The sequence below is a fragment of the Oncorhynchus keta genome, chromosome 34, assembly GCF_023373465.1.
Source record: "Oncorhynchus keta strain PuntledgeMale-10-30-2019 chromosome 34, Oket_V2, whole genome shotgun sequence".
In the NCBI taxonomy this organism is placed as follows: domain Eukaryota; kingdom Metazoa; phylum Chordata; class Actinopteri; order Salmoniformes; family Salmonidae; genus Oncorhynchus; species Oncorhynchus keta.
In genome coordinates this window covers 33,116,814-33,140,967 of record NC_068454.1, presented here as the reverse complement: position 1 = coordinate 33,140,967, position 24,154 = coordinate 33,116,814, and the positions used below count along the sequence as shown (strand labels likewise).

Here is a 24,154-nt window from a genome sequence, read left to right as displayed (position 1 = left end):
ATGACTTGGGTGGTTGATGTCCTTGATGATCTTTTTGGCCTTCCTGTGACATCGGGTGCTGTTGATGTCCTGGAGGGCTGGTAGTTTGCCCCCGGTGATGTGTTGGGCAGACCGCATCGCCCTTTGGAGAGCCCTGCGATTGCGGGAGGTGCAGTTGCTGTACTTGGCGGTCATACAGCCCAACAGGATGCTTTCAATTGTGAATCTGTAAAAGTTTGAGGGTTTAAGTTGGGACCACAAATTCACAATTTTGCAAGCACTTGATAATGCCTCGAATTTCACGGCGGCATCCCCTTTGTGTCACTGCGACAACTGTCAAAAGACGTATCTGGTAAATTCACTCTGGCTATTTACTCCGATTTCAGAGCACTCTCATCTGAGTGTGCCAGAGCGCAGAATAACTTATGAATTTACGAACACTCAACACACGTTGAATATGGCCGGTGTCAGTAAACGTTGGCAAAAAGTGTAATTAAATTGCCAGCAGTACAGTTGCAGTCACCAACGCTAACATAAATGGCCTAACCAGCTCTTCTAGGGTGAGTAAAATGGTTAGTGTGAGCTGTTCTCTCATTTTTGTCTGGAAGTAGCTAGCAAGCTAGCCAATGTTAGCTAGTTAGTTTGGGTGCTTGACTACTGCTGTTTAGTCAGAACGCTCGGATCAACACTACTCCTCGGCCAGAGCGTCCAGTGTGTGCGCTGAACGCTCTGAGTGTGAAATGCTCTGAATTTACGAACGGACAATCTTAACACTGAGTTTACGAACACCCAGAGCACAATCTGGTACAACAGATTCAATTACGAACACACCATAGTATAAACCAGCCTTTAGTCTTAATCTTTGGTCATTTAGTACATAGCCTCACATGTTAATCCTTAAAGAGATGGGTGGGGCTAAAGCTTAAGAGGGTGTGAAAGATGCTGAATGGGTGTAGACAAAGTAGAGCTCTCCAGTAGGTGTACCAAAACATTCAATGGCCATTTTCTCAAAAGTGAGGTTACAAGTTGATCAACTTTCAAAGCAGAATTATTTTCCCATTGTTCCTCAACTGATATACCATTTTCTAGCTCTGAGTCGCTACTTTTATCCAATGTTTTTATTGGAATGTTGTGAGTAGCTGTCAGCTCTGTGGCTTGTCAACTCCTGTCACTGATGGCTAAACCCCCTTAAGATACATTTTTTTTTGTCAACCCCCCCAAATGTAATCACTGTTCTGCAACATAGCAAGCACTTGAATTGTTTAAGCATATTAGACCTAAGGGATAATGTTGGCTTTATAAATGTTGTTTTATGTACTAAATCTAGAAGAACATACCATGCTAATGAAATTAGCCCTGGAGAATTTAATTGTGCATTAAAACAAAACAAAAAGAAGTTTGGAGATTTGTATTACATATTTTATTAATCAAATGTTAGAATTAAACAATGAAGGCCTTTTAAACACTTGGACAATTGTAAGAACTAAATGTCCTTTATTGGGTCAGATTGAGTTTACAACAATCCAGTTAGTTACATTTTATAAAACATAAATAAATAGGTTGTTCCTTTGTGTGGTGTCATAGCTGATACTTTAGTCTATCAAAATAGATATTTCAAATGTTAATCTTTCAAGAATCCCAAGCTCTAAAACTGCAACATTTTCTCTCATCCTCAAGACAAAGTGTAAAAAAAAGCATGAGATTATCTATAAAACTGCACATTTCCTCTTGGACCTTGAGGGGGGCCCTACGGAACTGTGCTACGCCACCGAAGTAGATAAAATACTATGTTGCAGAGTACTGCTGCTGCTTCAGCCTTGAACAGACATGTCCAGAATACTGTAGCACAATATAGCCTTTTCAGCTCAGCTCAACTCCTCATGGGAAAGAATAGCCGAGTCGCCCAGCAGCTCAACTCCGTAACCAACATGCTATCTACATGTTAGCCTAGCCTAGTGGTCTACAGCTAGCACAGAGCCACATTTTCCAATTGTTGTGGGCCGTTAGCCTGAGTGCATCTTGTCAACTTTTCATCAGATTGACCTTAATAATGACTCCTGGCGGATTGGAGGGGAGAGGGTTAGGGGTATGTTCCTCATTGTCTGTCCCATTTCCACTGCAGCGGCCCGCTGAGGCTTGCCTCACTCTCCAGGGCTTTTCATTGGGAGTCTTGCTGCTATATAGGTCACTGGAGGGATTTGAACTGCACCGCCATGTAACACAACCACCCCGTGTCCATGTCCAGACACTTACTTAGGCCTATATTAGCTCAATGTCTCTACTCATGAGAAGGGTTTCATGCTATTTTAACCATGGGGTTAAGGGTATGAAACATGATGGAATGCTGCTGTTAATTTGGGTTAGTTTTGCGAAATCGGTGAGGCTGATCAAATTCGATCAAGAAATGCACTCGTGCTGAAGCCTCTGGCATTAGTGCTGTGTAGATATTTCTTTGCATAAATCCATAGGCAATTTACTGTTTAGTTTGAGCGTTGTGCTTCTTTTTTCTTTCTGGTGATTACATCAATAACTGTGTATTGAATTGATGTGTTTGTCAGTGATAGTCGTGAGCCAGTGGTTTAGAGGTCCATTCATATGAATTGAGGCCCTTTCGCACACGACCGCAAGCTAATGGATCTAAGGTACTTAGCTACTGTAGAGGTTGTTGGAGCACCAAAGGCTTCTCAACCACTTGTCTCTTTCATTAATAGACATCATAACCAGGCTTTTGAGGTTATTGTTTGGTTTATCTTTCATATACAATATAAGCCTGCTGTTTTCTGCGTCATATAGGGAGTTGACTTGACTGTCTCTACTATTTGAATTTATTTGAGACTCTCTCTGCACTGTGTAGCTGAGCTGGGGGACTACAGTGATTCGGAGCATGCTCCTGGTTACCTCTCACAGTTCTGCTTCATCCCCAACCCGCCCCAAGGCTTCGACAAGGAGGTTACCAAACACCACCAACAGCACAGGTAGGGGCCCATCTTCACAAGACCATGCATACTCTCTTTCTGATCCAAGAAACAAAAGATGGCGCCGACTAACAGTCACCCTGTTTCTAGCTCCTAGTCAACTTTGCAGTATTTTTTATTTATTTACTCAGAACAGTTCTAGTACTATTACCTACATCCAAAAAGAACTTGTCTACTGCTGTACTAAGTTTGTATTGTGTAGTTTAACATTTACAGCATTGATTGATAGGAACTAGGAAGATGAGCCTTTCGCTGCACTCACCACAACACCTGCTAAACTGTGTACGCGACCAATACAATTTGTTTGATTTTGATGTTCATACACAGCTGTATACTCGTTTTACTTGTCTGCACCAGCTTTCATAGCAGGGAAGGTTTCCATGGTTTTATTGAGTGAATTTCCGAGGAAAAGCGTTGCCTCACTGTACTGCTCCATTTTCTGTGCATGGGTTACTAGCAGTGGAGTTTGAGGCACCTTCCCTCTCTCATGCATTTCTCGGTCTTCCTCCTCAGTGGCCTGTCTCCGGCCCAGTCAGAGTTTAATTACCTGAATACAGCAAGGACACTGGAGCTGTACGGAGTGGAATTGCACTATGCAAGGGTAAGGCTATTCCCCTGTGTGGCTGTGTGTCACTGCTACCGCATAAAGACACTTTTCATAGCACCACTGACACCAATGTTTCATACAGCTGTGCCTTCTAACCCAGCAGGTAGAAATGTGTTGAAGGTTGAAATATGCGTGTACAGTAGTATATCATTCTGATGTACCGTCTGCGTGTTCCTCTGGCCCGTGCCGCCAGGGCCTCATGAAGTTAATGCTTTGGATTCCTGTACATCTGAGGAACAGCAGAACCACTGAGCCTCGACGAGCCGTCTGTCTGTGTGTGTGTGTGTCTCTAAAGAAATACTAGCAGGGCAGAGCACTCCAGTGTCAAAAGGCCTTAAACTAATCCTCAATTGTACAGAGATTTCCCTCATTGTCTGATTAGACAGGCTTTTCTCTTTGCCCCAGAATGTGTCTCTCTGCATGCTTTTATGTGCTAGTTTGGGTGTCTGTCTGTCTGACTGTCTAGGTTTGCTTGTTTTTGTCTCGATAATAGTTTGGTTCATAAGACAGAGCAGGTCATGTAGACAGTCCTGGTACAATGAGTCAAAGGCAGATCTAAAAAGAGGCCCCAGCCACCATTGTCCATCCAGCCATTTTTTTCTCTAGAATGATCACCACACTTTGACAATTACAGTGGAGAGTATAAAGTTTTATGTATACAGCACATTTCAGACATGGAATGTAACACAATGTGCTTTACAGGAAAAAACTAATAAAAAAACTATAAATAAAAGTGGAACTATTTACTACACAACAAACAATTTATTTTTTAAAGAATGACACAAAAGAGTGATTGTGCCCCATTTTAAGCTGCGGACAATCCCCCCCCCCCTACTGATATCCGGCCCTAGCCACTAAGCGACCACTAGCGCCTGGGGGGTCCCCCCAACCAAAATGTAGCTTAGGGCTACCAAAAGGCGGCACTCCCCCCACCCCTGCATTAGGGGGAAAGGGTCTGTACACCAGCTCCCACCAGGTTTTGCCCACTGTCAGGGTACTTAGACTCTTAAGCCACCAATGTTTCTCGTTGATTTCCTTCCTTCCGGTGTTTCTTCATCCCAATCTTCCTCTTTCTCGCTCTCTGTTCCAGGATCAAAGCAACACTGAGATTTTAATTGGGGTGATGTCCACAGGGATCGTGGTTTACAAGAACAGGGTACGAATCAACTGCTTTCCCTGGTGAGTGACAAACTGAAGACTTGATTCTGATACAAGATGAGGCGATTTGTGAATCAGAGAATGAATTGGATCGCAGCTACAAGAGGATTGTTTGATCACAAATAGCATCCACTTTTGTAGATTGTGTTAGAAATTGAAATGTTCACTGTGTGTGTGAGAGTAGGAAGAGGATATGTTTTGTTTTTTCAGCTATATATCATCGACTTCAATCATCCAGGTTGCAGAAGCATTCAGAAAAGTGTTGAATAGGATTCTTCTAAGCACCTCACATGAGTGCTTTACATATTAATCTGTAAACCGCAGATGATCATTTCTAGGATCTCCTCTGAGAGCGGACTCCGAGCGGTTTAGGCTTTCATGTGAATTGTCTGAGGCCCAAAGCTTTAATTCTTATAAATTCAGCCCTGTTGGTGGGGCTTCTGGAAGTGTGTGCCAGGGGTGGGATAGCATAGCCCAAATCCTGACCAGACGAGTGATAATCCAACACACTGACACACACACTTCCCAACCCCCACCCCCTACAAGCTCCTCACAGCACACACATCCCCATTCTTAAAAGCCAGCTGCTTGATGTAGCACATACAGCTCATTTGAAAATATATGGGCTCAGATGCTTTCCAGTCCGGCTCAATTTAGGGCTGCTAACAGTGGCACGTTTCACAACAGCTGTCGGCAACTGTCACGCAAAAAGACTTTCTCCTATCGGCCACTCCCTCTCTGTTTGGCTCGCCTGCCCCTACTAGTAATAGGTGATGCATAACGTTACTCCTCTCAGAGAGCAGATCAGAAAACATAGCAATCCAGTCACTCGGAACAGAGATGGATCAGAGAGTGAGTCGTGTGGATTCTAGCCTCGCTCCTATTTCTGTCTACAACGGGCTGACAAATTAGCTTTGCTTAGATGGGGCATGACTCACTGCCTTGGAGAGAGAGAGAGAGAGTGTGTGTGTGTGTGTGTGTGTGTGTGTGTGTGTGTGTGTGTGTGTGTGTGTAAGAATGTAAAATGTATTTAGTTGAGCTGTGAGTCATGTAGAAGTGGGAAAAGGGCTGAAGGGGGAAGGGAGGGTGAGGATGGGAGGAGGGAGAGAGGGGATTAGTCTTGATAGGGAGACATTTTAGTCAGCTTCTCTCTGCAGTGGCTCTAATTTGAGCCATGAAAGAAGAGGACCCTCAGCAGTGACACACATTGACGTATTTCTGTGGGTTTCTCTCCCCTCAGGTTGAAGATTGTGAAAATATCATTCAAGTGCAAACAGTTTTTCGTTCAGCTCAGGAGAGAAGTGGTAAGTATTCAAGCCGTTGTTTCCACTGTCCTTCTTTTGACAGTAAAATGTGAGATTGGATCTACTAGCAGCAATGTGTGGAGTCAGAGGAGTCTTTTACCCAGTGGACCACACTTTGTAGTGAACGCAGCCCCTAGGTTCCTATAAGCATGTGTGACCATGTTTCCCTGTCATAAGTGTCACCAGACCAGACCCAGTTCTCTGGCTCATCAGGGTGGAAACTGGATGAGTTTGACTAGACTAGCTAATACTGTTAATGGACTTTTTATTTGATTTATTTTACCTGTATTTTACTAGGCAAGTCAGTTAAGAACAAATTCTTATTTTCAATGACGTCCTAGGAACAGTGGGTTAACTGCCTGTTCAGGGGCAGAATGACAGATTTGTACCTTGTCAGCTCGGGGATTCGAACTTGCAACCTTTCGGTTACTAGGCCAACGCTCTAACCACTAGGCTACCCTGCCGCCCCATGACCATCTACCACTGATCCAGGCCCTCCCCACACCATACCACAGGCATCCATATCAATCTGAAGCAACTTTGCTTAGACATTAACACACTGCCCCCTTCACCCAAACCCAGCGTCCATATTTGTTTATTTGACTAACTCGCATGCTGGCATAATCACCGGCCTGCTCCGCCACTGACTGTCTCTGGAATCTGGGACAGCGAGACAGGAAGAGCTTGTTAAATGCTTATTAATTATGAAGAATATATTTGTGGCAGCGAGAGGCAGTGAGCGTGATCTAAAACTGATTCGAAAGCTGCTGGCTCCCTCTCCATCTCCCTCCTCTCCTCTGTTCCGTTAAGCCCCATGATGGAACCATGGAATCTCAGGAAAAGATCCCCATCCACTCCCTCTATTTCCCCATCCACTCCCCTCTTCCCTGGTTCAATAATGGATGTGGTGTATTTCCAGAGCAGTTGAACTAAAAGCACTGCGGCCATCAGCCAGCCTCCATGGTGTCACTCAGGCTGTATAATTCATGGGTGCATTCCAAATGGCACCCCATTCCATATTTAGTGCACTACTTTTGGCCAGGGCTCTGCCCAAAATAATGCAGTATATAGGGAATAGGGTGCCATTTGGGATGCGCCCATGGACAGATGGGTAAGGCTGTTAACGGACGGTCATGTGAGCACGGGTCACAGCACACCCTTTAAAAAGCAACAACAAACCAGGAAATGAATTTGCCCCTTTATTTTTTTTTCTTCTCCTGGACTAGTGAGTTGTCTCCAGTGACCAAGAGAGTAACCCTACTTTATCTGACCTCATGGCGAGGCTAGGTGACCTCTAGTCTAATGTACATGATGATGGGGTTGTTCAGAGAACCTGCTCTTCCTTGAAGTTGTTTCAAGATGCAAGTGTGGATGGTCAGCAAACTCGCCTTTTCTGTTAGTACCCAAGTGGGACCACCATGTCTTCATGGCTAGTGGCGTGTGACATCAGGAGACCCTCTGGGGGCTGAGGGAGGTGTATGGTGATGTTGTGGCAGTAGACAAGGATTAACCCCCTGCTGCCTGTCTCCCCCTTCTGTGACCAAGACCTTGACTCAACACCTCCTCACTTCTGCTACTTGAGTCTCAGGCATGCGAAACACACACATACAGACTCTAACCCTAGGTCACAACGAACAAGGAGAATCATAGTACACAGTAAAGCCTATTGACCGAAAAAATTTAATGATCTGTGGGAAGGCGGTTACATACCAGCAGCTCAAACTGTATCTCATTTGTCATTATTGTTGTCACTCACTGTCATTCTCTTCCCTCCTTCCCTTTACAGAATGAGACCAGGGAGACGTTGCTGGGGTTTAACATGGTAAACTACAGAGCCTGTAAGAACTTATGGAAGACCTGTGTAGAACACCACACTTTCTTCCGTCTGGAACGGCCCGTTCCCCCCCAGAAGAACTTCTTTGCCCACTACTTTACCCTGGGCTCCAAGTTCCGTTACTGGTAGGCGAAAATCCCCATTGCCACCCATGAGCATCTACACACACACACACACACACACACACACACACACACACACACACACACACACACACACACGCGCACACGCACTTGCCAGCCGCAAAACACTGTAATTGAAATGTCAACACAGGTTTGCTAGGTCACAATGACAAGTTCCATCAATCATCAGTGTTTGGGGAGTTACATTAGCTGTTGGCTATCGTGCTCTCATCTTGGAGAAAAGTAGTTGAATTATTAACCATGCCCCAGAACTGAGCTTGTTTTTCAAAATGCTTTTTATTTTTGGGGGGAAACGGGAGTTCTTCTATTATTCATTATGGACTCATTTCTCAGATGTAGTCTAGAAATAGTACAAACAAATGTAAACTGTTCACTGTTGAAATTTAAATACTTGAGTATTTGCTCTGAGCTGTGCTGTGAGTGGAGGTGATGAGGGGGCTAAAACTTCTGAGTTCCTTCCTTCTAGATTGTGCTCTGACAAATCGGGGTTTTGGAGAAAAGTCTGAGACATGGTTGAAACCGAAACACGAAGGGGAGCGGAATTTTTTATGCATTATTGAAGCGCATGTTTGGAAGTTAGGTGCTGCACAGCAGTTTGTAATATGTGGCTGAATGGTATTAAATGATCGTTGGATGTTGTTTGAACGTTGTCTCTGCAGCGGGAGGACAGAGGTGCAGTCGGTGCAGTATGGCAAAGAGAAGGGGATCAAGGACCGGGTGTTCGCCAGGTATGTAATGCACCACAACACTGTACTGTCTGTACATGTATATGAACAGATGCATTCTGAATGTATGTTAGACCGCGTTACTGCTGGTAGGTCCTATAAGAGTAAGATAGCCTTAAATCTGTAATGCCCAAAGTCAGTATAGGAAGTGATGGTGAACGAGCACCAACCTAATTAGTGTTCATTTACTGCCTTATTATTGCCCCTCTACCCAGAGGTGATGTAGGATGAATTAGTGGTGTTGATGGGCCAAACATAACATCCTAGTCTCACAGCTTATATCTTTATTTCTGAGCTGGGGCCTCAGTCAGCATCAACATCTGGGCTTAAGTCTGGATTGTTTCATAACTCTGGCTGTGTCTAAGATGGCATCCTATTTCCTATTTAGTGCACTCTGTCTGCCCTGGTTAAAGGTAGTGCACTATATAGTCGTGAATAGGGTGTCTTTTTTTCCCCCCCCATCTCCTTTATCACGCAGTCCTCCATCCCATTGGTCAGCAGTATCACTTTCTCCTTGGCTCGGTCATGTGATTGATTGTGTTTCCTTTCTGAGTAGGTCTCCCAGTAAGCCCCTGGCCAGGAAGTTGATGGGCGGCACAGACTGGGAGGCTGTGAGCCGGAACAGCTTATCAGACGAGAGGCTGGAGACCCAGAGCCTGCCCACACGCTCCCCACCCGGAACCCCTAACCAGTAAGTTCCTGACACTACTCCTTATAGCATGTCCTAATATAATGCCCACATATCATGACCTTCGAGAGGGCGAGACAGACGGTGCATTTGGGAAGTAATGACAAAGCAATGACAAAGCAAAAACGGGTTTTTAGAAATTTTTACAAACGTATTACAGTAATACCTTATTTACATAAGTAGTCAGACCCTTTGCTGTAAGACTCGAAATTGAGCTCCAGTGCATCCTGTTTCCATTGATCATCCTTGATGTTTCTACAACTTGATTGAAATCCACCTGTGGTCAATTCAATTGATTGATTTGGAAAGGCACACACCTGTCTATATAAGGTCAAATCAAATCATCAAATCAAATTTATTTATATAGCCCTTCGTACATCAGCTGATATCTCAAAGTGCTGTACAGAAACCCAGCCTAAAACCCCAAACAGCAAACAATGCAGGTGTAAAAGCACGGTGAGGTCACACACTTGACAGTGCATGTCAGAAAAAAAACAAGCCTTAAGGTCAAAGGAATTGTCCCTAGACCAGCAGCTCAGTGGTGTTGATGGTGCTTTGTGAATGTTGACCTGTTTAAAGGTCTTGCTCACACAAGCTACGGAGAGCGTGATCACAGTCGTCCGGAACAGCTGGTGCTCTCATGCATGCTTCAGTGTTGCTTGCCTCTAAGTGAGCATAAAAGGCATTTAGCTCATCTGTTAGCTCACGTCACTGGGCAGATCGTGGCTGCGTTTCCCTTTTGTAGTCAGATTTTTTTCAAGCCCTGCCACATCCGATGAACATCAGAGCTGGTTTAATAGGATTCAGTCTTAGTCCTGTATTGACACTTTGCCTGTGATGGTTCGTCTGAGGGCATAGCAGGATTTCTTATGAGCTTCTGGATTAGGGTCTTGCTCCTTGAAAGCAGCGCTAGCATTTAGCTTGGTGTGGATGTTGCCTGTAGTACATGGCTTCATCGTTGTCGATGCACTTATTGATGAAGCCAGTGACTGAGGTGGTATACTCCTCAATGCCATTGGATGAATCCCGGAAGTCTGTGCAAGCAAAACAGTCCTGTAGTATAGAATCTGTAGTATAGCATCAGTGTTTTCTGACCATATCTTTATTGAGTGAGTCACTGGTACTTCCTGCTTTAGTTTTTGCTTGTAAGCAGGAATCAGGAGGATAGAATTATGGTCAGATTTGCCAAATGGAGGGCGGGGAAGAGCTTTGTCTGCATCTCGGTGTGTGGAGTAAAGGTGGTCTAGAGTTGTTTTTCCCTCTGATTGAAAATTTGACATGCTGGTAGAAATGAGGGAAAACTGATTTAAATTTGCCTGCATTAAAGTCCCCGGCCAGTAAAAGCGCCGCTTCTGGATGAACATTTTCTTCGTATAGTCTTAAACAGCTCGTTGTGTGCAGTATTAGTGCCAGCATCGGTTTGTGGTGATAAATAGATGGCTATGAATAATATGGATGAGAACTCTCTTGGTAGATAGTGTGGTCTACAGCTTATCATGAGGTATTCTACCTCAGGTGAGAAATACCTTGAGATTTCTTTAATTTTATACATTGCGCACCAGCAGTTATTGACCAATACACACCCCCACCCCTCGTCTTACCAGACGTAGCTGCTCTGTCCTGCCGATACACGGAGAATCCAGCCAACTCTATATTATCCGCGTCTTCGTTCAGTCACGCCTCTGTGAAACATAAGATATTAGTTTTTAATGTCCCATTGGTAGGATAGTCTTAATTGTAGAACAATCAGTTGGGTTTCCCGTGATTGCACTTTGGCCAATAATACGGAGGGAAGTGGTGGTTTACTTACTCGTCGACACCTCATCCAGGAAGACGTCTTTCCCGAATTGAATCCTTTGTTCGTACCCCCGAGGGCAATTGAACTTATTCCAGCGGCTGCTCCAAAACATCGCCGGTGGATAAGAGGTATTTGGAGTGGACTTGTAGTCCGACTCAGGAGGCGTGCATACTATCCACTATCGAGTATATTACTTGCTAATGTACAGTCTCTGGATAATAAAGTAGACGAGTTCAGGGTGTGGATCTCCTTCCAGAAAGACATCAGGGATTGTAACATACTCTGTTTCACAGAAACATGGCTCTCTCGGGATATACTGTCCCCGTCCATACTGCCATCGGAGTTCTCAGTACATCGCGCAGACAGGAATAAAGAACTCTCCGGGAAGAAGAAAGAGGGCGTGTATGTTTCATGATTAACTTCTCATGTTGTCATTATGGTAACATACAGAAACTCAAGTCCTTTTGTTCAACCGACCTAGAATGCCTCAATCAAATGCCGACCGTATTTCCTCCCAAGAGAATTCTCTTCGGTTATAGTCACAGCCATGTGTACGCCCCCTCAATCCGATACCACGACGGCCCTCAAAGAACTACAATGGACTTTATTCAAACTGGAAACAACATATCCTGAGGCTGCATTTATTGTACCTGGGGATTTTTAACAAAGCAAATTTGAGGTAAAGTGTACCAGTGTTCTACCAACACATCGACTGTTACGGTTCAACAGGAAGTGTATAGGAGATTTTGTACCCAATGTGACTTTTAAAAATATACCCAAACCATAAACTGTGGATAGATGGCAGCATTCGTACAAGAACCACTGCATTCATCATTGGCAAGGTGACTGGGAATATGTCTGAATACAAACAGTTGAGTTATTTCCTCCGTATATCAATCACAGGAAAAACATCAGTACAGAGGCAAAGTGGAGTCACAATTCAACAGCTCCGACACGAGACGTATGTGGCAGGGTCTACAGACAATTACGGACTACAAAGGGTGTCCGCGACGTGGCTGGTTTTCCGTCTTGCTTCACCCGCTTTGAGGGTAACACTGTGCCACCGACGAGGCCAGCTTCTAAGAACTGTGGGGGCTCATTCTCCATGGCCGAAATGATTAAGACATTTAAGCATGTTAACCCTCGCAAGGCTGCTGGCCCAGATGGTATCCATAGCCGCTTCCTCAGAGCATGCACAGATCAGCTGGCTGGAGTGTTTACGGACATATTCAATCTCTCCCTATCCCAGTCTGCTGTCCCCACTTGCTTCAAGATTTCCGCTATTGTTCCCATGAAAGCAAAGGTAACAGAACTAAATTACTATCACTATCATGCACTCACTTCTGTCATCATGAAGTGCTTTGGGGGGCTAGTTAAGGATCATATCACCTCTACTTTACCTGGCACCCCAATAGATTCACAGACGATGCAATCGCCTGCACACTGCCCTATTCCATCTGGAAAAGAGGAATGCCTATGTAAGAATGCTATTCATTGACTATAGCTCAGCATTCAACACCATAGTACCCTGCAAGCTCATCGTTACGCTCGGGGCCCTTGATCTGAACCCCGCCCTGTGCAACTGCGTCCTGGACTTTCTGACGGGCCGCCCAAGGTAGGAAAACGCACCTCCGCTTCGCTGATCCTCAACACAGGGGCTCCACAAGGGTGCGTGCTCAGCCCCCTCCTGTACTCCTTGTTTACACATGATTGTGACGACACAACAGTAGTAGGCCTGATTACCAACAATGATGAGACCGCTTACAGAGAGGAGGTGAGTGCCCTGGGAGAGTGGTGCCAGGAAAATAACCTCTCAACCAACCTCAACAAAGCAACGTAGCTTATTGTGGACTTCAGGAAACAGCAGAAGGAGCACACTCCTATCCACATCAACAGGACCGCAGTGGAGAAGGTGGAAAGCTTAAAGTTCTTCGTCAGTGATGTGTACACCGATCTGAAATGGTCCACCCACACAGACAGTGTGGTGAAGGTGCAACAGCGCCTCTTCAACCTCAGGAGGCTGAAGAAATGTGGCTTGTCACCTAAAACCCTCACAAACATTTACAGATGCCCAATTGAGAGCATTCTGTTGGGCAAAATCACCACCTGGTACCGAAACTGCACAGCCCGCAAGGTTGGTGCAGTCTGCTCAACGCGTCACCGGAGGCAATCTACCTAACCTTCAGGACACCTAAAGCACCCAATGTCACAGGAAGGCCAAAAAGATCGTCAAGGACATCAACCACCCGAGCCACGGCCTGTTCACGCCACTATCATCCACAAGGGGAGGTCAGTACATGTGCATCAAAGCAGGGACAGAGAGACTGAAAAACAGCTATCTCAAGGCCATCACACTGTTAAATAGCCGGCTTCCACCCGGTTACACAACACTGCACCGTTGCTGCCCTATATACAGTTGAAGTCGGAAGTTTACATACACCTTAGCCAAATACATTTAAACTTAGTTTTTCAAAATTCCTGACATTTAATCCTAGTTAGAATTCCCTGTCTTAGGTCAGTTAGGATCAAATCAAATGTATTTATATAGCCCTTCGTACATCAGCTGATATCTCAAGGTGCTGTACAGAAACCCAGCCTAAAACCCCAAACAGCAAGCAATGCAGGTGTAGAAGCATGGTGGCTAAACTCCCTAGAAAGGCCAAAACCTAGGAAGAAACCTAGAGAGGAACCAGGCTATGAGGGGTGGCCAGTCCTCTTCTGGCTGTGCCGGGGTGGAGATTATAACAGAACATGGCCAAGATGTTCAAATGTTCATAAATGACCAGCATGGTCAAATAAGAACAGTAGTTGTCGAGGGTGCAGCAAGTCAGCACCTCAGGAGTAAATATCAGTTGGCTTTTCATAGCCGATCATTAAGAGTATCATTTAAACTCCTGCTAGAGAGTTTAAAAACAGCAAGTCTGGGACAGGTAGTACGTCCGGTGGATCACCACTTTATTTTAAGAATATGACATGTCAAAATAATAATCTAGATCGATTTCAGTCTTTCACATTCCCAATTGGTCAGAGGTTTACATACACTCATTTGGTATTTGGTAGCATTGCCTTTACATTGTTTAACTTGGGTCAAACGTTTCGTGTAGCCTTCTACAAGCTTCCCACAATAGGTTGGGTGAATTTTGGCCCATTCCTCCTGACAAAGCTGGTGTAACTGAGTCAGGTTTGTAGGCCTCCTTGCTCGCACACGCTTTTTCAGTTCTGCCCACAAATTTTCTATAGGGTTGAGGTCAGGGCTTTGTGATGGCCACTCCAATACCTTGACTTTGTTGTCCTTAAGTCATTTTGCCACAACTTTTGGAAGTATGCTTGGGGTCATTGTCCATTTGGAAGACCCATTTGCGACCAAGCTTTAACTTCCTGACGGATGTCTTGAGATGTTGCTTCAATATGTCCACATAATTTTCATCCTTCATGATGCCATCTATTTTGTGAAGTGCACCAGTCCCTCCTGCAGCAAAGCACCCTCACAACATGATGCTGCCACCCCCGTGCTTCACGGTTGGGATGGTGTTCTTCGGCTTGCAAGCCTCCTCCCTTTTCCTCCAAACATAACCATGGTCATTATGGCCAAACAGTTCTATTTTTGTTTCATCAGACCAGATGACATTTCTCCAAAACGTACGATCTTTGTCCCCATGTGCAATTGCAAACCGTAGTCTGGCTACAGTGGAGCAGTGGCGTCTTCCTTGTTGAGCGGCCTTTCAGGTTATGTCAATTTAGGACTTGTTTTACTGTGGATATGGATACTTTTGCTCCCAAGGGTGAACCAGACTTGTGGAGGTCTACAATTTTTCTGAGGTCTTGGCTGATTTCTTTTTGATTTTCCCATGATGTCAAGCAAAGAGGCACTGAGTTTGAAGGTAGGCCTTGAAATACATCCACCGGTACACCTCCAATAGGCTAATTGACATAATTTGAGTCAATCAGAAGCTTTTAAAGCCATGACATTTTCTGGAATTTTACAAGCTGTTTAAAGGCACCGTCAACCTGGTGTATGTATAATTCTGACCCACTGGAATTGTGATTCAGTGAATTATAAGTGAAATAATCTGTCTGTAAACAATTGTTGGAAAAATTACTTGTCATGCACAAAGATGTCCTTACCGACTTGCCAAAACGATAGTTGTTAAAAATAAGTTTGGAGTGGTTGAAAACAAGTTTTAATGACTCCAACCTAAGTGGATGTAAACTTCTGACTTCAACTGTACATAGTTGGAATCACTGGCCACTTCAATAATGGAACAATTAAATAATATTAATATGTTTACATACTGCTTTACTCACCTCATATGTAAATACTGTATTCGATTCTGCTGTATTTTAGTCAATGGCTATATTTTATATATTTCTTACTTCCATTCTTTTACTTTTAGATATGTTTGTGTTGTTGTGAATTGATAGATACTACTGCACTGTTGGAGCATTTCGCTACACCCGCAATAACATGTGACCAATACAATTTGATTTAGAGCCCCGAGACAGGATTGTGTTGAGGCACAGATCTGAGGAAGGGTACAAAAAAGTTTCTGCAGCATTGAATCCCCAAGAACACAGTGGCCTCCATTTTTAAATTGAAGTTTGGAACCACCTAGACTCTTCCTAGAGTTGGCCTCCTGGCCGATCTGAGAAATCAGGGGAGAAGGGCCTTTGACAAGAGGTCCAGAGTTCCTCTGTGGAGACGAGGAACCTTCCAGAAGGACAACTGTCTCTGCAGCACTCCACCAATCAGGCTTTTATGGGAGAGTGGCCAGACAGAAGCCACTCCTCAGTAAAAGACACATGACAGCCCACTTGGAGTATGCCAAAAGGCACCTAATGATTCTCAGACCATGAGAAACAAGATTCTCTGGTCTGATGATACCAAGATTAAACTCTTTGGCCTGAATGCTCAGCGTCACGTCTGGAAGAAACATGGCACCATCCCAAAGGTGAAACGTGGTTGCAGCAACATGCTGTGGGGATGTTTTTCAGTGGCAGGGACTGGGAGACTAGTCAGGATCGAGGGTAAGATGAACGGAGCAAAGTACAGAAAGATCCTTGATGAAAACCTGCTCCAGAGCGCTCAGGACCTCAGACTGGGTTGAAGGTTCACCTTCCAACAGGACAACGACCCAAAGCACACAGCCAAGACAACACAGGAGTGGCTTCCCATCCAACCTGTCAGAGCTTGAGAGGATCTGCCAAAGGTGCTTCAACAAAGTATTAAGTAAAGGGTCTGAATACTTGTGAAAATGTGATTTTTTTAAAAATTTATTTTGAATACATTTTCAAAAACCTGTTTTAGCTTTGCCATTATGGGGTATTGTGTGTAGATTGAGGGGATTTAATCAATTTTTTAATAAGGCTGTAACGTAACAAGTAATGCGGATGAAGTCAAGGGGACTGAATACTTCCCCACTGTACATTGTGAGGGAATTATAGTTCCAATACCTTCGTTAATGGTACTGACACATTTCATTGCATGAGTGAAAGGAATTATACACATGTAAGTGTTTCAGAGAGCTGGACAGAACATCATACAATCCAAATAAAATAGAAGTTTTCCAACTGTGGATAGCGTACATTAATTTGCTTTGATTACACACACAATCCTCCTAACCACTGATTTGTGTGTATGCGTGCAGCCGGAAATCGTTTGTACAGGAAGGGACGAGGATGAGGCCGTCGTCAGTTGGGCACCTGGTGGACCATGTGATTCACGCCTCGCCCAGCCTCCCTGTCTTCTCCAATCACAAATCCGCGTCCTCTACCCAGGCCAACTCCATCAGCCTCGACTCTTCCCCGTAAGTCTGCTGCCACACTCTCACTCCAATCACGAGTCAGCCTCATCCACTCAAGGCAACTGCATCAGACTGGACTCCACTCGTAAGTCTGACCCCTTGTGGACACTGGACACACTGCAGTAGTGAGGAAGATGAGAGAGGTGGTTATGTGTAGCCCTGTTGACATGACTGCATGATCTGACCAGGAACAACTCTGGCTCCTAGTTATAGCCCGGTACAAGTGACTAGGCCTACACTGAAACAATATGTTCGTGCTCAGAGAAAGACTGTCAAACATTATAATGGAATATCTCTCACCAGCTCACTCCCAAAAGAACACCACTATATAGTTGTTAATGAGGATGAAAGTTGGTGACCGTGCATAGATTCCACTGTTAAAGTCCCCACTAAAGCCGCTGTCTAAAAAGTCTATGGGAGCCACATTAAATTGGACTTGACAGTTCCAGTGCCATGCTGTCTACGCCGACTGCTGAAACAGCTGATTTTTAATGGTTCGCCTGTGGTCTGTGGCTTACAATTACAGTTCACACCCTTTCCCAAATGTCATTTAATGTTCTTCAATGGAAACAGAGACTTTGAACACGGGCTGTAAAAAAAGTGAAGTGTTTACAGCTCTGGGAGCATGGAGCAGGGTGGGGGTGGGGGGTGATCAACACAGTACTAGTAAAAATAATAATGCCTTTGGCCTGTCTGACTGGGATCCATATCACCCTCTTAGGTCAAAATGCCCGTGACTCTAGTCTACTGCAGTGTTGGTCCACTGATATCTGAGAGTAGCCTAACCCCTAGTGTCTTTGACTTAGAGCCATATACCCCTCTATGGTCAAATTGTCCTAATGGTTCTGTTAATGCAGTAGTGGTTCACTGACATCTGAGTAGCCTAACCCCTGGCCTACTAGGGTTGGGTTGCCCTGATGAGTGGGGCTATGTTCAACTTGTAAACCCTGCTCTGGCCTCACCCTGTCCCGCTCCCAGTCTCTGTCGTCCCTCTGCTCGACATCCCAACCTTCAGCCATCCCTGTACTCCAGTTCCTTTGGCTGTTATGTTCTTCGAGATGCCTTTCAGAGTTCCAGTAACTGTTTATTATTAGGCCAGATTGGGTAAGTGCCACTAGGAGTGGAGGACGATTAATAGCCTGTCTGTCGGAGTCTCTCCATATGTTACTGTTTTATCTTAGAGCAGGAATGTTTTTTTATATGTTCTGCTGTGTTATCTTACCAAGAACTATGTCACCAGCATTAGTACAGATACTGCACCTGTACTGGGAATGGAGGGAATAGTTCTGACATGTACATAATCCCTATTTAAGCTATGCATATGCACACAAACATGCCTGCACTCACCATATATACTTTCGCTCCCCATTTCACTCTCATTTCACTTCTGCATTCACACACAAGCACGTGCCAAGCCATTTGCTCATCTCTTTTGTCACTGACCCAGAAGATGACATAACCACCTGCTCACTATTCCTGAGAGATCACACATCATTGCTATATCCAGTGACACACACACACACGCACATAGATTCTCTCTCCAGCTCTCTCAAAAATAAACATAAAAACAACCATATTCCCTGTCACGTAGCCTTAGCTCAGTGAGGATAAGGTTTCAGGCGGTTGAAACCAAAGCATAGCAACCAGGTCATGTAATACCTCCCCCTCTACAACTTGATCTGTAAACCAGGAAAACATCCCACTACACTGTCACTTGTAAGGCGGCTGACCCTAGACTGTCCTTTAAAGAATAAAGAGAATATTGAACTTTCCCTGACTTTACGGGCATTGTGAAAAAGGACCACAATTGTAGCACGTTATATCTTATTGTCTTGATGTAATTAGCGGAATACACCAATCTGTTTTTGTAAAGCTAACTATCCAGCATTTCAGACCAAAATACTATTTTATAGTGTGTTACGTTGCGTCTCCCTGTGGTCAGTGAGCAGTAGTCCTGCCCGTCTCTCCCTCCCCCCAGCCCTGTGGCTGGTGTCAGCATAGTGTCTGTTTATGTTGGAGAGGCCTGTCTGTCCTTCCTGCAGGGTCCCCCTCCGGACCAGGCCAGTGTCTCCTGTGTTGTGACACCAGCCCGGCATACAGGACGCTAAACAAAGACAATGTGCTATGACTGGCCTCAACTCCCCCTGGGCCTCCTGCGAATTCTGTGGTTGAATGACTAGGATGGTTAGGTACACTATAACACACCCCCATTGTGACTCGGTGGGTTAGGCACACAAAGAGCCATATACTGTATAAAAAGTTCAGCCACGTTTTAGCACGGCTGCCATGTTGGAGGCTTTATTCTTTAAATGTTTGTGGTGAAATTCTGTGGTTACCCGCTTTAAACAAGCACAACATAGCAGCGTATTTAAGACATTTTTATTGCGTTGCTTTTGGGATAATGTGTATCCTAGTCTGTACTGTGGTGTGGTGTCAACAAATTGCATATCTGCATTTAATGGACATCTTCATAGTTTTCAAAACCTATCAGAAATAAGACCAACGTGGAAGCGGCAATTATCACTTAGCAACGACTATCGAGAAAGTGGCGGACAGAAACCGCATTGGACCAACTTTGTGTGTGTACAGTTGAAGTCGGAAGTTTACATACACCTTAGCCAAATACATTTAAGCTCAGTTTTTCACAATTCCTGACATTTAATCCTAGTAAAAAGTCCCTGTCTTAGGTCAGTTAGGATCACCACTTTATTTAAAGAAAGTGAAATGTCAGAATAATAGTAGAGTGATTTATTTCAGCTTCGATTTCTTTCATCACATTCCCAGTGGGTCAGAAGTTTGCATACACTCAATTAGTATTTGGTAGCATTTCCTTTAAATTGTTTAACTTGGGTCAAACGTTTCGGGTAGCCTTCCACAAGATTCCCACGTACGATCTTTGTCCCCATGTGCAATTGCAAACCGTAGTCTGGATTTTCTAGGTGGTTTTGGAGCAGTGACTTTTTCCTTGCTGAGCGGCCTTTCAGGTTGTCAATATAGTACTCTTTTTACTGTGGATATAGATACTTTTGACTCGGTTTCCACCAGCATGTTCACAAGGTCCTTTGCTGCTGTTCTGAGATTGATTTGCACCAAAGTACGTTAATCTCTAGGAGACAGAACGCTTCTCCTTCCTGAGCGGTATGACGGCTGCGTGTTCCCATCGTGTTAATACTTGCATACTATTGTTTGTACAGATGAACGTGGTACCTTCAGGCGTTTGGAAATTGCTCCCAAGGATGAACCAGACTTGTGGAGGTCTACCATTTTTTTTTCCTGAGGTCTTGGCTGATTTATTTAGATTTTCCCATGATGTCAAGCAAAGAGGAACTGAGTTTGAAGGTAGGCCTTGAAATATATCCACAGGTACTCCTCCAATTGACTCAAATGATGTCAATTAGCCTATCAGAAGCTTCTAAAGCCATGACATCATTTTCTGGAATTTTCCAAGCTGTCTAAAGGCACAGTCAACTTAGTGTATGTAAACTTCTGTCCCACTGGAATTATGATACAGTGAATTATAAGTGAAACAATATGTCTGGTAAAAGAAAAAGAAAAATGACTTGTCAAAAATGTAAGAAAAATTACTTGTCATGCACAAATTAGATGTCCTAGTGTATGGAGTGGTTGAAAAATTTGCTTTAATAACTCTAACCTAAGTGTATGTTAACTTCCGTCTTCAACTGTATGTATGCATGTATGACTCTGGGTACACAGAATAACACACACCCACTGTGTCTCCCTGTTGGAGAATGTACTGTAGCAGCTCTGCTTTGCTATTGGCCAATGGCCACAGGGGCAACTGGAGTCTCAGCTAAACCAAAAACTCTGATTCGCTCAATGGCTTACTGAGTTCTGTTGGATTTTAGGAAATGGAACATGTCTTATCTTGAAAAGGGATCAATGACTTCACTGACTAACAGACAGAAGGTACGGTACCATTAGCTAACACTGTCTCTCTCTACAGATCCCCAGAGACAGTAGATGGTCAGCCCCCGGCCCTGCCTCCCAAACAGTCCAGGAAGAACCTGAGCCAGATCATCCAGGACCACTCCCAGCAGAGTCTCCTTGACAACCACATCAATGAGATGTACGACATCCCCATGGCATCCGACAAATCCACGGTAAGACCACCCATAGACTTACAGGTAACTGACTAAATAAAGGTAACGCCAACATAGTGTCCTAATAGGGCGTTGGGCCACCACGACCCAGAACAGCTTCAATGCACCGTGACATAGATTCTACAAGTGTCTGGAACTCTCTTGGAGGAATGCGACAGCCTTCCACATGAAATTCCATCATTTTGTGTGTTGTTGATGGTGGTGGAAAACGTTGTCTCAGGCGCTGCTCCAGAGTCTCCCATAAGTGTTCAATTGGGTTGAGATCTGGTGACTGAGAGAGCCATGGATTTCCGGTTTACGTCGTTTTCATGCTCATCAAACCATTCAGTGACCACTTGTTAGTACCGAGCGATAATTTTAAATAAAAAAACGTATTAACCAGCTAACCATTTAAAAAAAAAAAAAAAAACTAATTGACCAACGTCCGTTCAATTATTTGAATTCCATTTCGTTCTATTTTTCTCTGTGAGCTCGATGTGCAGTTTCTGTAGCGATAAGTCGAATGAAGCCTGAACTGTGCAATGTAGTTGGGAATTCCAACAGGCCAATATTCTACAGTTTTGTGCATAAAACTTGGTAATTAACTATAATGACCATGATCCATTGCGTCTGCTTAAACTTATCTGGTCTGTGCGGAGCAGAAAGGGAGACGAAAGAAAGCTTGATCGAGAGGATAGAAAGCAGTTGCTTTGAGCTTGAAAGTACATGATCTAATTGATTTGATAGTTTGTATTCAGCAGTCATAAAAGTATGCCTTATTTACTTTGAAGAACTACTAAAATAGTGATTTTTGTCAGACATCATAGGCAGCAACTCTATAGAGATGACTGGGAATGAAATAATAGTCATCAAATAAAACAAGTGTTTTATTAAAGTTTATAAGTCATGTAAATAAATGATTAAGTGATGAGCAGTAATAGGCAGTCACTACCATCATGGGACGTTTAGTAATTGTTTTATTCAGTGTTACAGCATTCAATCCACACAATGCAGTGCATTTAAAGTGGAACTGACAGCATTGAACTATTTTGCAGATATAAAATACAATCATAATATCAAGTCAAAAAGATCAAATGCCCAGTTTGTGCTACTAAACTGATGTTTTTAAAATAGGTTTAATAAGGCTCAATGTTCCATGATGCACATGAAGGCATTGCTGGGGGAATATATTGAATGCAGTTCAATGCATGATTTAATATAATCCACCAATACATTTGTTGGTAGTCCAAAATAATGTTACTATCAGGTTGTAATTCACATGGCCTAGTGCATTGTTTGCTGCCTCCATTTGGGATGCACTTTTTCAGTTTCAATTACTTAATATTTTGGACAGAAACAGACGAATGTAACTAAGGCTGGGAATGTCAACACAATCAAACTAGTAAGCGCAATGATAAAAGACAGTCAACATGGCTAATAGGCTAGCGTATCTATTTATGTAGCAAGCAAAAAACAGAGTAACATTAGCTAGCTAGATGCAAGTCCCATGATGCTAGTGACTGCATATTACTTAACCATTTATTTGATGACTTTCTTATTTAATTCCCAGTCATCTCTATAGAGCTGCTGCCTGGAGGAGTGGTGAGTGAATTACTTTCCCCTGATGTTGTTTTTTTGGTGGCTATACCCAGCTAGAGATGCAGGTGCCATTTGGTTAGCTAGCAAGAACTTGAGCGACTGTTAACCAGTTAGGGTGAATTTACAAACGCAATAGATATGCTATCTACTCCGTTTTCAGAGCACTGTCGTCTTTAGTGTCCCAGAGCACAGAATAACTGATGAATTTAAGAATGCGCAACACCCGCTGAAAATGACCGGTGTCAGTAAACGTCGGTAATAACATTATTTGTTAGTCACAAACGCTCTAGATAACATGTAAATAGCCTAGCTAACCAGCTCTGCTAGGGCGAGTAAAATGGTCAGTGAGGTTTTCTGTAAGTTGTATCTAGAAGTAGTTATAGCAAGCTAGCCAACTTTAGCCAGGCAGGCAAGCTGCAGAGGGACGAGTAGACTACAATTCCCCATTGTATATCAGTGCAATTTTGAGAGGGTTTATCTAATGTTCCTCTGTTATATTTTCGCTCATTTTTTTCTGACTAGCATTAGATTTTTTCTCGTTGATGTTCATAACTGAGGGAGAGAGCCTACCTTCTCATGGTTGTTTGATCAATAGGATTGTAAAGTTCCCAAATGTAAGATGACTACCGTGGTGTTTACATATTTGCAGAAATCCATTCTGGTGTTTTTTCTGACTTTTGGCGAATGTGTTGAAATGATCTAAAGTCACCCTGTTGCAGCTGCCTGTAAACACACAGTCCAGTTCAAAGTGAATGATGGCAGGCGTGTGTGCCAAATGGCTTGTTTGCATGAAAAAGTGAAAACATGTTTTTAGAGACATTGCTGAGACTTGAAATTTTGCTCAGGTGCATCCTGTTTCCATGGATCATCCTTGAGGTTTTTGTACAACTTGATTGGAGTTCAGCTGTGGTAGTTGATAGCTTGGTTTTTGCTCTGACATGCACTATGTGGTCAAAGGATTTGTCCGTAGAGCTACGAGACAGGATTGTGTCGAGGCACAGATCTGGGCAAGGTTACCAAAAAATGTTTTCAGCATTGAAGGTGCTCAAGAACACAGTGGCCTCCATCATTCTTAAATGGAAGAAGTTTTGAGCCACCAAGACTCTTCCTAGAGCTGGCCGCCTGGCCAAACTGAGCAATCAAAGCAGAAGGGCCTTTGTGAGGGAGGTGACCAAGAACCCTATGGTCACTCTGACAGAGCTTTATAGTTCCCCTGTGGAGATATGAGAACCTTCAAGAAGGACAACTGTCTGCAGCACTCCACCAATCAGGCATTTATTGTAGATTGGCCAAATGGAAGACACTCCTCAGTAAAAGGTAAATGACAGCCTGCTTGGAGTTTGTCAAAAGGCACCTAAAGGACTCTGACCATGGGAAACCAGAATCTCTGGTCTGATGAAACCAAGATTGAACTCTTTGACCTGAATGCCAAGTGTCATGTCT

The 24,154-nt window shown here is 43.9% G+C and overlaps 1 protein-coding gene across 2 annotated transcripts in view; it reads left to right on the top strand.

Annotated features, from left to right (window-relative positions):
* The window catches only part of LOC118366971 (tyrosine-protein phosphatase non-receptor type 4-like), a 104,015-nt gene that overhangs the window by 55,129 nt on the left and 24,732 nt on the right, over positions 1-24,154 (top strand). Inside the window, exons 8-16 of one of the 2 annotated variants that reach the window (XM_035749850.2) lie at positions 2,834-2,954; positions 3,468-3,555; positions 4,652-4,740; positions 5,960-6,023; positions 7,810-7,982; positions 8,660-8,728; positions 9,282-9,416; positions 16,857-17,015; positions 20,977-21,133. In XM_035749850.2, the coding sequence (XP_035605743.2) occupies positions 2,834-2,954; positions 3,468-3,555; positions 4,652-4,740; positions 5,960-6,023; positions 7,810-7,982; positions 8,660-8,728; positions 9,282-9,416; positions 16,857-17,015; positions 20,977-21,133 (1,055 nt within the window). The remainder of the gene's footprint in view (positions 1-2,833; positions 2,955-3,467; positions 3,556-4,651; positions 4,741-5,959; positions 6,024-7,809; positions 7,983-8,659; positions 8,729-9,281; positions 9,417-16,856; positions 17,016-20,976; positions 21,134-24,154) is intronic. The other variant, XM_052493723.1, reaches the window with a different exon arrangement.